Source organism: Bos grunniens, chromosome 15 (genome assembly GCF_055505025.1).
Source record: "Bos grunniens cultivar Pamir isolate PY7600 chromosome 15, Bosgru_T2T1.0, whole genome shotgun sequence".
Lineage (NCBI taxonomy): Eukaryota > Metazoa > Chordata > Mammalia > Artiodactyla > Bovidae > Bos > Bos grunniens.
Window position 1 is genome coordinate 77,047,775 of NC_141179.1, and position 13,940 is coordinate 77,061,714.

The 13,940-nt window shown below is 43.5% G+C and overlaps 1 protein-coding gene across 14 annotated transcripts in view; it reads right to left on the bottom strand.

Moving 5' to 3' along the window:
• AMBRA1 (autophagy and beclin 1 regulator 1) overlaps nt 1–13,940 on the bottom strand; it is a 172,920-nt gene that overhangs the window by 86,654 nt on the left and 72,326 nt on the right. For 13 of the 14 annotated variants that reach the window (XR_015142362.1, XM_086341418.1, XM_086341417.1 and 10 more), the window contains 2 exons: nt 5,374–5,454; nt 4,819–4,919 (listed from right to left, as the gene is read on the bottom strand). Coding sequence is in view for 13 of the 14 variants with exons in the window: in XM_086341418.1 (XP_086197544.1) it covers nt 4,819–4,919; nt 5,374–5,454 (182 nt within the window). In the remaining variant the exon portion in view is untranslated. Of the gene's footprint in view, nt 1–4,081; nt 4,482–4,818; nt 4,920–5,373; nt 5,455–13,940 lie in introns of those variants that run through there. The other variant, XM_086341420.1, reaches the window with a different exon arrangement.

Below are 13,940 nucleotides of genomic sequence, written 5' to 3' on the forward strand. Positions count from 1 at the left end.
TAACAAGGTCCCAAAATATTTGAGGCAACAACCGACAAAACTTAAGGGAAAAGTATACAATTCAGGAATAATGAGTAAAAATTTCAATATTCTACTCTTAATTGTGGGTAGAACAACTTGACAGAAAATCGGCAAGTGTACACAAAACTTGAAGAACACTATCAACCAAGCAGACCTCCCTGTCATCTATAGAACCCTCCACACAGCGACAAAAGAATACAGTCTTCCCATGCACACGAGTAACATTCTCCAGAATAGACCATATGCTAACCCATAAAACAAGTTTCAACAAATTTAAAGTAACTGAAATCATACAAAGCATGTTCTTTGATCACAGTGAAATTAAATAAGAAAGCAACAACAAAAGGAAATTCGTGAAAATTGGAGAACACACTTCTAAACTAATGGCTCAAAGAAGAAGTCCTAAGAGGAATTAGGATGACTGGGCACAAGGCCATCTCTAGCCCATGACACTCAACCAGGCCCCAATGACCTGTGGCTAGAAGCAAAAAAAAAAAAAAAAAAAAAAATCCCTGACACTTCCCATTGATTTTAATCAAAATACTAAATTAAATACATCAGGCTGACATCTGTTGAGAGCAGATGCTCATTAGGATGAAAGTCAAAAAGATTAGGCAGAACAGATAACTAATACCCTGCATTACCCAGGTCCCCATCCCTCAGAAGTTTTCCTTCCAGTAATTACCAGGAAGATGTCAGATGCAGGGCTTCTCATCTCACTTGTATGAGGCCTCAAGCATGCAGAAAAATATTACAGGCTGAAGAACCTTTTGGCAGATACTCCCTACTGAACTCAGGCAAAACACGGCACAGAAGACAGGACAGAGTTATTATGAGTAAAGCAGACAGACCTGGGCAAGCGACATTTACTTCTCTGAGCCTCAGCTTTGTCTCCTGCAGAATGGAAAACACACCATCTACTTCACAGTGTTGTCAGAATCACTGAAGGAGACAGTGTATGGGAAACCACTTTGGGCTGTACCTGGCCCACAGCAGGCAGTCACTGACTTCATTTCCTTCTCTGTTATGGACTGTTACTACACAGAGCTAGAGCTGTCTGCTAAAAGGTCAGCAGAGGGAGTTCCCCAGACTTTTGCAGGTTTCCCCCAAAATATACCCGTCAAGTTGCAGTAGCTTTAAAGGTAGTTATATCTCTTTAAGTACAGGTTTAGAATTTGTGTTGCTGAAGAAGGGGCTTGGTGTGGGTTGATGGGTGACTGGCAGCCACTGGGAACCTACGGAATTGTGGGAAAGGCAACAAGATAAGGCAGAAGAGATGAAGATTAACAGACTAGCAAAACACTTCTCTGTAGCAGCTTCTGTTTTATATTACTGCTTTCAGGCTCTTGTGGGAGGAAGTGGGCAGAATGGATCTTAATTTTCTGCAAATCCATTTTTGTTGATGATTCTGAATGGTTTTGGCTAGAGTCCACTGAAAACTCATTTGCCACTGATCATGTCTCCTAAAACTGCAGGTGTGTGGATATGCTTTGTCCCTCCAGATCTGCTAAATTTTCACGCTTCACCTCTACAAACAGCCACTTGCCATACAAAGGGTTTTGACTTATGTTTGGACCTAAGAACCAAACAGCATGATTAAGGTATGGCCAACCACATAGACTCTGAGCTACAGAAACACAGGGATCTTGTCTGTCTTATTCACTCTGGTAGCCCACAACACTGCCTGGCACACAGGTACGGAACAAACCTCTATTGAACGTAACTGTTCTGAGACCATCACAACCTCATTCCAATCATATACGGGAAAAGTGTCTTTCCAGGAAAACTCAGAGTGCTTACTGCTAAAACGCTAATTTGCCTTCACTTTGAAAGCCATTATTACAGCAGCTCTATTATATGATCACAAGTAAGTTTAATAAAAAGCAAAGCATCTGTGTCCAGGAGGGCACAAAGGCGCAGGGAAGGGGTTGTTATATAATGAGATTTTCCTGAGCAAGCAGCACCAGGTCATTAAAAAGCTATGTCTAGAATCCACTTAAAATGGAGGCATTAAAACAAACAGGAAAATCCCCTGAAGATCAGCCAAGTTCCCTGGGACCTCTTTCCCTCTTCCACATTAAGGACCTACAAGAAGAATGCTATTTTGATGCTTTGCACTTAAAAATAGCTGTGGGGAGACAGGCAGACTAGGAAACTGGAGTCCCACTGCCTGGTTCAGCTCCGGCTCCTTTACTTCTAGCTCCATCACTCTGGGCAAGTTAGCCTTCTGGGCTTCAATTTCTACCACTGTTAATTAGATAACAGCACCCATCTCATAGGATTACTGTGAGGAAGAAATGAAATAAGGCAAGGAAGAGCACTTAAAACACTCTCCAGCATACAGCAAATACTCAATGAATGTTAGGCTTTTGTTGTTGCTATTATTATTATTATTGGAATTTTCTCAAGAGAAGGAATAAAGAAACACAACCGTCATGGAATCTGGAGGGACATCCAAATATCTACAAATAATGAGGGCGTTTAAGAAAGGCCCGATGGAAAAATAAAAACAAATATATATTAATACATATATATATACAGAATCTAGAAAGACGGTATGGATGAAGCTATATGCGTGGAAGCAGTGGGAATGCAGCCATAGTGAACAGACATGTGGACACAGTAGGGGAGGAGGGGATGGGACGCACCGGGAGAGCAGCACTGGAACATAAACATTACCGGACGTGAAATCACCAGCCAGTGGGAATGTGCTGTATGACCGGAGAGCTCATAACCAGTTCTTTTGTGACAATGTAGAGGGAGGGGTAGGATGTGGTGGGAGGTGGGGGGGAGGTTCAAGGGGGAGGGGACATATGTATACTTATGGCTGATTCCTGCTGATGTATGGCAGAAACCAATATAATATTGTAAAGCAATTATCTTCCAATTAAAAAAAAACAACAGTAGGATAGATGCAAACTATTACACACAGGATGGATAAACAACAAGGTCCTATTCCATAGAACGGGGAACTATATTCGATATCCTGGGATAAACCATAATGAAAACACAGACAGGTTATACACATACGTGTATAACCGAGTCACGCAGCTGTACTGTAGAAAGTAACACAACACTGTAAAATCAAGTATGAGAAAATGAAAAAGACCAATGGACACTTTCTAACTGGTATCTTGAGAAAATGAAAGAAATGAGCTTAAATGTGAATGGAAACCATCCACTAACCTAACTCAAGACTGAACGTCTCCAAGAGTCTAGATTTTCTTATCCTTAGGGTACTTTGCAGTTTCTGTTAGAGAAGTTTTCTCAGTAGATTTCATACTTGTTAACAACTGCCTGCTGGAATATAACCCCTTTATTCAAAACTATCCATAAGTGAAAGTGAGCCATTTGGGGTCAGACCTTTGGACATAAAGAAGGGAAGAAGAAATAGAGGTAAAGAGTTATTAGATCAAAGGAGACAAAAAACAACACAGAGCTGTTAAAAAAAAAAAACAAAAATCCAAAAAAACGAAATGCCAAGGAAACGGAGACTTCCCAGCAGTAGAGGAGCAGGAGCTGCTGTGTGGGGTGGTGGAGGCAGATGTCTGGAACAAAGAAGGGTGGAGAGGAGCTCTGTAGTACTGTCTGGCAGCAAGTGATTATCTGCTAGTCAGGAGCTTCCACGTGCCATTAGCCAGGCCACACAGAAGTGCCCGGTAAGGAGAGGCACAGAGCCGTGGGGTCTGTTCACCACCGCGGGCCATAACCCTCCTGAGTGGAGGCCATCAGGACACCATGGGGCAGTCTGCTCCTCTACCAAGCCTGGGCCTATGAAGCCCTGGCATCCAGCAGAGAAACCACCGAGGTTCCTAGTGGTTTCTAGGCCTTGACGCTGGCTCAAGAATACTGCTACTTAAAGGACGCCAGGTCCCACGGCCCACCCACCAGCTGTCACCACAGCTTGGTCAGAAATCACCTTCCTGCAGCTCGATGGTGCCACTGCCTCACACAGATCCCTCTCTACCTTGAACCACCACATGGCCCAGATTTTCCAAAACATATTGTCATTTGAATTTTTTAAATAAGGGTGCTTATTAAAGATACACCAAGATGTGGCTTGATTTTTATAGTTTTTAATGCCTTCACGTACATAAATTTACAAGTTGGCAGTGGAAGTGGGGGTAGGGCAGACGAAGAAGGGGAGGAAAGAGAAAAACCTTTTGTTGGAAAAAAAAATGCATCTGCTTTGTTTCCTTCTCTAGAGACTGCCCAGAAGCAGCAGGACACCCTGTGTCTCAGCCCAGTCATGTCATACATCTTAGGCCCCAAACACTGGTCACTGCTACTCAACCACCAGGTAACTGCCTCAGCCGGCTTGTCCAGCCCACTTTCTATTCTATGGAAATTTTTAAGCCAGCTCCTCCAAGGGTCTCTCTGCTTCCTCTGAAGACTCCACAGGGCCTGGGAACTCCATGTGCTGGCAGCAGACAAGGGTCAGAGAGGTGTGCCTTCAGCTCCTAATTAAATCAGAGGATCTGGCTCATGAGTTCCTTGCCAATAAAACATGAACAAGGCACCTTTATCATTCCATTTAAAAAAGTCTATTTGCTGGATTAAGAAACAAATGGTTTAAACAAATTAAAACAAAAAAATGTCTGAAGGAAGAGGGGATGGACAAAAAGCAGCAGCTTCCCTCCATCAGTAGCTTCCTGCCCTGAAGTAAGGCATCTGAGTACGAGACTTTCCACCAGATGCCAAGATGCCATCGTAACAACGCAGGTAAAGAAAGGAAAGCTCTCCTTGACTCCCTCTTCCTTTAAAATGTCAAAATCCAAAGAAACAACTCCTTCTTACCTGCCAGGACCCTGTTAACAGAAGAGTGAGTAGCCAAGCCAGGCTGTCCACGTTCATGAAAAATCCCAGCATAAGGCAAGTATTCAGGCAGCAAGAAACGCCTGTAAGAAGGAATCGCATGTTAAAAGCCTACTATCTTAAAACAAAGGACATACACCATCTACCAACCCTCAATCAAAGATAAGGGATCCACTAAGCCTAGGAATCCATAGAAACCTAGAGCAGAGTGAAATTTCTAAGACACATCCCTTAACACATGTCACATCTTCTTCCTGGATCGTGCTTCTAAGGTTTCCTGGGGCTTCTTTTCTTGGAGGGGTGGCGGGTGGGGGGCCTCCTATTCTTGAACAGGATGCTCCCAATGCCACTTTTCTATGCCTTTTCATTGTGGTTAATCATCTTCTGGGAAGTTTTTAGGTGGCAGGGCTTGACTGTAGGCTCCCTAGGACATAATTCCAGATATGGACAATCCAGACCAGGAAGTAGGTTTAAAAATCCCAGTCTCTCGTAAAGGCTCCTTTAGAAAAGCCTAAGAGCTGACTACCCGGTTCTTACCTTGGGACAAAGCGTCCAAGCGAAGGTGCAGACATGCGGGCATTGCGAGGAGCTCGGTGCCTGGATCTGTCACCACTGTCCCTGGAGAAAAAGAAAAAGACTGCACGTGAGAGAGTCACGAAAGCAGAAGCAGACACCAGCCCCAGAGACAAGACGCCCCAAACTAAAGTCCTGCCCTTCAGTGAGGGCCCCGGAGAAATCAGTCATCCTGGTTGCTTACTAACTTGAGTGGCACATTCATATACTGCATTTCTGGAGAACCTCGATTAAAAAATTTATGAGCATTTACTAACAGTTCAGTAAGAAGGAAGATTTTTCTTGGGTTAATGTGGTCTCTGAACTCTGCAGCGTCTGAAACTGAAATCAAGTTTAGATCTTCTAAAGGGATTTAGAATGGATATATATAAACTTTTTGTTTTCTAGATCAAAAGATGAGAGAAACTTTGGCTTTAGAGGATCCTGAAGGAAGAAAAATTCTCCCATCGATTTCATTCAACAACTGATTATCTCTAAATACACCTGTTTAGGTCTGTGGTATGGAAAAATTATTGATATGCGAAAGAAAAACAACACAAGAAAAAGACTAGGCAGTCCTTTCTTTTAGAGACTGAAAAGTTAACAATGATGAAGATGATCAGACAATGCAATCCTAAGCTAGGTCATTTTAGCAAAAAGAAAAAATGTTTAGTGTTTTCTTTATGGTCTGTTAGAATAACAGTAATAACCACCATTATAAAATAGCTACTAAGTCCTAATACAAAGATTATTAATTAATATGTTATTTCATTTAATCTTTTGAGTTTTCCATCAAGAATCATTAGACATGTTCTACAGATAAGGGACTAAGGGCCAGAGAGGGAAATGCCCAAGGTCACATAACTAGTAGGTGGCTGAGGTAAGATCAAGGAAGATCCATCTGACTCTAAAGCCCTGGCTCTTTTCACTATGCTTCACTGCTTCCTACAAGAGAAGAGAAGACAGAACCTTCATGTGGCTTAGTTTCCAATGCATGAAAGGAACAATAAGCCAAAGGGCACTGGCTAGACACAGTAGTTAATTAACTGCTCAATCAACTCTACAAAATAAATGAACCTCTTGAGAGCTTGATTTGGGGTATTTTCTGAATTCTTCCTTTGGATTATCTTCAACTTAATGAGATAATCTTCAAACTGGCCCTGGAATCAAAGTTAAGACAACACTTTGGCTTTCAAGGGCACTACTGAGAGCCTTACAAACCAGAAATGAAAGCCCAGGAAAATTTTTATATCTTGGTAGAATTGGATGCTGAGCATTTAGAGACAAATCAATATCAGGGATCTTGGAAGTTGATCCATTAAAAGTCAGTACTTGGTTTTTATCTTCCCAGAAGAGACAGCATACTGCTGTTTTCTTTAACAGAGCAAATTTCTTTGACTTGAAACTCTACAGATGAAGGGAGATGCAAGGAAAGAGAGATAAGATCATATGGAAAGTGAAAAGGGGATTATAAAGAACGAGATCAGAAGTTCCTGACCAGTAGACCGCAACTCTGGGGAACGCACAAATTATTATAAGGAGCAGCTTATTATCAAACAAAAAAGGCAGCTCCCAAACTAAGTATATTATTATTTTTCAATATGTAGATTCAAGTTGTGATCAAAGTACCAATTCAGTTAAAAGTACAAGGGAATTCATGACAGCTCTTCACATATTTTACTTATCAATGGGCACTGAAAGTGCAACTAATTATCATGAGAGGAGTTAGAAAATATTTTGAAGTTTTAAGGGTTCTAAGGGGGAAAAAGGGGTCCTAAGCCTCAAAACGGTCAAAAATTAAGTTACAGAAAGAAGCATCATGGGACAAATCCAATTACTTTATTCTACAGCTATGAGAGAGAGCTGGCCTTCCCAGAATCACAACGCGGAGCTGACAATTTACTTCTGAACAAGGGCCAAAGAGCCCTCTCCCTCTGGACAATAAACAGCACTCTATCTGGCATAAGCAGACTTGAAGAGCAGGAAAGGGGGGTGGGCAGTGCAGGAGGCAGCGGTTGTTGTTTAGTTGCCAAGTCATGTCTGACTCTTTTGCGACCCGATAGACCATAGCCTGCCAGGCTCCTCTGTCTGTGGGAATTCCCAGGCAAGAATACTGGAGCGGGCAGCCATTCCCTTCTCCAAGGGAACTTCCTGACCCAGGGGTGGAACCTGCCTCTCCTGCATTGGCAGGCAAATTCTTCACCACTGAGCCACCAGGGAAGCCCGTAGGAGACAGTACGAAACAGCAACTGCCAGAACCCAAACAAGACACACAGCCGGGTGAAAGGACATATGAAGATAACGCAGAAAGATGGACGAACACTGTGGCTGGGAGAAAACGTGGGCTCCTGTGACATATTTCCTATGGCTCTTTTCATTGTTATTAAAACCTAAAAACAATTAACTTCCTTCTGATTCAATTTCTCCTTCCATTTAAAAAAAGAAGGGAGGAAGGAGGACAAAACGTGGTCAGAGATAATGGCTTTATGTTACTTAGAGATTACTGGAAGATATATACAGATGTAACTATATATAGCTATATCTTCCAGTAATCTCTGAGTAACATATCATAACAATCTTCTTATATATATACACACACATAGAGAGAGAGGAAAATAAGATGCATACACAGGGAAATCAGCTGGCTCAGATACAAGCAGTCTCAGACTGACGGTTACATTAGGAACCACAAAAAAGGCAATATATTAAGTGATTGGAGATGTAGCTAACATTTTGATTAATGACAGAGAAGTCGGAGTTAAACAGCATTTCAATAAAATGTAGAGAAGACTTCAAATTCAAATTGTTGGGCACACCAGCAAAGAAGCAGAAATGACAGAACTGTACACAGACTGATTGGAAAAGTGGACTGTGGTGAACACACAAATGAGATGCTGCCTATAGACAAAAAAAAAAATCACAAAGGCATCTGGGGGAAAATAGCCTGTAACAGTAACAACTCAAACATTTCCTGACTGGAAGAAACTTGAAAACATAAATGAGCAAGGTGGCAAAGGCCAGAATGCCCAACCAGTGGACAAGTTAAGCAGGAAGAGGGCACAAGACCCAGGTTTTCCTGCTGGCACACAAAAAACCTTGACTAAAGGCATGGTTCCAATAAGCGAGAGGTGAAAAGAGCAACTAATGACTCTAGCTGCTAGTTCTTCTATAGTTCAGAAAGGAGAGAAAATTCAAAATAAGGAGCTGAGATGGGGAAACATATTTCAATGTAAAGGACATTGGCAAAGGCTCGGCGGAGGGGGTGGGTAGAAGTGAGGGGAGAAAGGAAGAGTGGTAAGAGTGTTAGGAAAGGACAAAGAAATTAAAAAAAAAATACTTAACATGTTCAATTCAGAAAACTACAGACTCTGCCACTCACTTCAGTGCTGATACAAGATCAACATGGAGCAAGACTCCACAAGATGAAGGAGGCAAATTTAGGCAGAGACTGACGGTTAAAAAATGTTTGCCAGATGAGCAATGCGTGAAAGGTAGACCCAGAGAGGCAGTTCACGGAGGAATAATGGAGGGTGCTAAATACTGGAGACTAACATAACACAAGGGCTTCCCTGGTGGCTCAGAATCCGCCTGCCAATGCAGAAGATGCAGGTTCAATCCCCAGGTCAGGAAGATCCCCAGGAGAAGGAAATGGCAACCCACTCCGGTATTCTTACTTAGAGAATTCCATGGACAGAAGAACCTGATGGATGGACTACAGTCTGTGGGGTCGCAACACAGTTGGACATGACTTGGCGACTAAACAAGAAGAACAAGGACAACGTAACACAGACCATGCCCTTTTCAAGGAGGGGGCGGGGAGGGACTTAAACAAAAACAGTGAAGACCCGAGTATGCAAACATGCTGGCACTGCTCCTCTCACTGGAGGACTCTTTCTCACCAGAATCCTTTTCAGGGAAACACCTGAGAAATCCTCATCAATTTCCTCAGCCAGAAGCTGCCTTTAAGCCAGCGGGACAGAAGCTGGCTGAGTTATTAATGGCTTTCCCAGCTGTTGAACTCTGTGCATCTCTGATTAACTCTCAGAGGGGTATTTGGGAAGGAGAGAGAAAAAAAAATCAGACTTTCTTATAAAACATTTTATAAGGAAAAAAACACCCTTCAAACAATTAAGCGTCTAAGACGAGTGCCGAATACAAGAAAAAGCAATCTCTGGAACAAGGGAGAAACACAGCAGCTACCCTTGCTAAATGCCTGGGATTAATTGCCTCAGAGAGAGGCTATAATTTAAAGGAATGGAAAACACACCTACAGGCCGCCGTCTGAGTCCTGACCAGACAGGCGGGCTGCCATCACCCTCATGACAAACAGCTCTGACTTGGGCCTTTGTCAAGGCAGCTCTGGCAGCACAGAGCTCAAAAGGCCATTGTCTTCTTGACAATACACAGTTGACTCTGCTGAAAATTAGACTATTAAAAAAAAAAAAACCTGTTTCCCTGTGTTCTTCGGTTTCTACTCAATCTCCAGACAATAGAAGGCGTACTCCATCATTCCTGCCCCTGGATACACAGAGAGCTTGCCCCAGTCCTTTCCTTACTCGGGTGCCATTAGTGAGGCTCTAAGGCAATGGCACCCCACTCCAGTACTCTTGCTTGGAAAATCCCATGGACGGAGGAGCCTAGTAGGCTGTAGTCCATGGGAGCGCCAAGAGTTGGGCTTGACTGGGTGACTTCACTTGCACTTTTCAGTTTCATGCATTGGAGAAGGAAATGGCAACCCACTCCAGTGTTCTTGCATGGAGAATCCCAGGGACGGGGGAGACTGGTGGGGGGCCGTCTATGGGGTCGCACAGAGTCAACTTAGCAGCAGTAGCAGCAGTCTCTACTTTGAAGGACTGTGTATGTGTGCCAGGGAGAGATTTCTGGGAGGGAGGCACAGGCCCAGCAGGGATTATTCACAGGGGATATCTAATAGCAGAGGTCTCTTGGAAATGCAGAGCCTTAATTCTTCTCCAAGGAATAGTAATATAACAGATAATTACCACTTACAAATTCTTCTCCTCTCTTATTCTACCTTTAACTTCATCTGCATACATTATGCAAATCCATATTCCTATTGTGCATTTTATATTAAAAAATAAATACATAGCTCTAAGTGATAGTTACCCTCCTTTCCCTCTCTTCCCTCGTGGCTGTTTAATTCTTTAAACCCAGACATATTTCATTTTTCTCTTCCCCTAGCATTCCTTATAATAAATATTCATATGTATTATACTTGCCCAGAAAGAATACTAATTCTAAAGCTGCCAAGCAATATTATATATTTCTCAGCAATAGAAAAGAGCTGGAATTCTCAGGAAAGAGCTGGAATTCAGGCAGGCATATATTTTATAAATATGCTGGGGCTCCATAGGTACCAGATATCCTACTCCTAATCCTCAGGAGGGGAATCTGAACCCTGGTGGTTCAGATGGTAAAGAATCTTTCCTGAAAGGCAGGAGACCTGGGTTTGATCCCTGGGTCAAGAAGATCCTCTGGAGAAGGGAATAGCTACCCACTCGAGTATTCTTGCTTGGAGAATCCCACAGACAGAGGAGCCTGGCGGGTTACAGTCCATGGGGTCCCAAAGAGTCAGACACGACTGAGCGAATAACACCTTCACAATCCTCAGGAGGAAGTCTCCCCACTTTGCTGAGACTTCTCATTATTCTACGTCTGCTGAGTACAAGGTAAAGTCTTCTAAGACAGTTAGTTAGCTCCAACAAAGATCCAAGAGCTTTAGGGCTGAAATAAACTTCAGAGATTATCTAATCTGATTTTACAAGATCAGACATTGAGGCCTGGGGTAGGAGAGGGACTTGCCAAAGATCAAATAACAAATCACAGGAGTCCCTAGACGATAGGCGTTAGGCTCTGGGGACCAGCGGGCTCGCACAAGAGATCCTGGTTCCACTCACCGCTGCTCTGGGAGTCACTTGCTACTTTTATAAACTTAGTTCAAAATCAGTTCCAGTGAGAGTAAAAAAGGACTTGGGCAACACTGTGTGTGGAGAAGTAGGAAGTGAGACAGCGCAGCACTCAGGCGGCTCGTCTCCCAGGAACATTCACAAATAGGCCCCTGTCTTAGAAAACACCGAGGCCTCTCACACCCAATACTTAACATGCAGTCCTCATATGTTCTCGTGTGGATTTCGCCCACTGCTTTCTAACTGGTTTTCCTGCATCCGTATACTTGCAACTTGCCTAACCAGTGCTGTCAGAATTCACTGCCTAAAATACATATTGAATAATGGCTGCCCTCAGATAAAAATGAGGTCAAAATTTCTCAGCCAGGCATTTCAGGCCCTCCACAGCCCAGGTCTTTCTGATCTTCTCGCTTGAACACACCATTGCTCTGAAAAGTCAAAGTCGCTCAGTCCTGTCTGACTTTTTTTGACCCCGTGGACTGTACAGTCCATGGAATTCTCCAGGACAGAATACTGGAGTGGGTAGCCTTTCCCTTCTCCAGCGGATCTTCCCGACCCGGGAATTGAACCGGGGTCTCCTGCAAAGCAGGTGGATTCTTTATCAACTAAGTTATCAGGGAGCAACCTATTGCTTCCATTGCTCTAGCCACGGATCTCTGCAGAGTCTCCAAATACAGCCTATTAATCTTCCGTGTTTAGGTTTTTGCCTAAGCTACTCCTTTGTCAAGAGCCTCCTTCCCTACTCCCATCCTCCACATCAATCCATCAGAGTCCTCGGCCGTCTTCACACCCAGCTGAAATCCACGAAGCCTTCTCACATCTCCCCTAGCACCCTCTCCCATGTGCGTTGGTGGTATCGTGGCGAGCATAGCTGCCTTCCCAAGTACTCGCTCCTTTCACACAAAGCTGTCCTGTACTTCAGTTCAGCTCAGTTCAGTCGCTCAGTCGTGTCCAACTCTTCGTGACCCCATGAATTGCAGCACACCAGGCCTCCCTGTCCATCACCAACTCCTGGAGTTCAGTCAGACTCACGTCCATCGAGTCAGTGATGCCATCCAGCCATCTCATCCTCTGTCGTCCCCTTCTCCTCCTGCCCCTAATCCCTCCCAGCATCAGAGTCTTTTCCAATGAGTCAACTCTTCGCATGAGGTGGCCAAAGGACTGGAGTTTCAGCTTTAGCATCATTCCTTCCAAAGAAATCCCAGGGCTGATCTCCTTCAGAATGGACTGGTTGGATCTTCTTGCAGTCCAAGGGACTCAAAACAATCTTCTCCAACACCACAGTTCAAAAGCATCAATTCTTCGGCACTCAGCCTTCTTCACAGTCCAACTCTCACATCCATATATGACCACAGGAAAAACCATAGCCTTGACTAGACGGACCTTTGTTGGCAAAGTAATGTCTCTGCTTTTGAATATGCTATCTAGGTTGGTCATAACTTTCCTTCCAAGAAGTAAGCGTCTTTTAATTTCATGGCTGCAGTCACCATCTGCAGTGATTTTGGAGCCCAAAAAAATAAAGTCTGACACTTCAGGGTACCTTATTACAGTCTGTTATAAGATACTATGTAAAGATCTGATCATTCAACAGCTTAAAACTCTTCAGTGACTCCCTCTCACCTACAGGGTAAAGGTCACCTCCTTTGCAAGGCACCTGAGACGTCCCAAGATCTGGCGCCACTCTAACTCCCGGGCTCATCTCCTGCCGTATCTTGGACTTGAGAACCTGCCCATACTTGTCAACAAGGGAACCCCTGACAGACTCCAGAAGGTTTCATGTTTCTATGACTGTGCATTTATTTGCCTTTCTTCTAAGTATATTGGGAGGAAAAATCCTATTTTAAGGTATATACTTTGTCTTTTATAAACCCACCCTGTAAAAACAAGCAACCATCACAAAAATCAATTATGTGAAATTATTTAATACTCTGGTGAAAAAAAGGAAGTGAACAGTTTCTTATCTCATCTCAGTTTAAGGCCTGCTTCCACGTAACACCACCACTGGATAAATGTCCTAGGGTGCCTGACTTGACTGCTTTGGCAGGTTCCAGTCAGTAAAGAGAACAGTCACTTTACAGCATCTTCCCTCACAGTTTCTCTTGCACTTCTGATATCAAAGAGTTTACAGTCTGTAAGTCAAAGGGAGAGACAAAGGCAGCCTCATTTCAAAATGAATAGACAACTTTTTCCACTGAAGGTTCACCCTTTCCTTTCTTGGCTACAAGTAACGCATTTGTTATTAGCAGTCACCGACTCCCACGGGAGTCCTGGAAATCTGGCGCACAGAAGAGAGAACGGGGTAAAGCCACTGCCGAGGACACGTGGCTTCACTCGACTGCAATGCCTAGCCCTGAAACTGGACACGAGCTTGTGGGCCCCACAGAGCTGTCAGGACTTCATCTGTAGACGCAAGATGAGAGCAGCATGACTGGTTTTCTAACGTATGTTCTTGGTGTGACTTAATTAAATTTTAGTCACAGCAAAAGGGCAGACGAAGAATATTAAATTTCGAACTATAAAGGCAAGTAACTTCTCCTACGCCACACCCAATCAGACGGCAGAGCTGAGTGACAGCCTTCAGAACCCTCCTCAGCTATGTTATATATACTAAGAAGACCTTTCGATGAC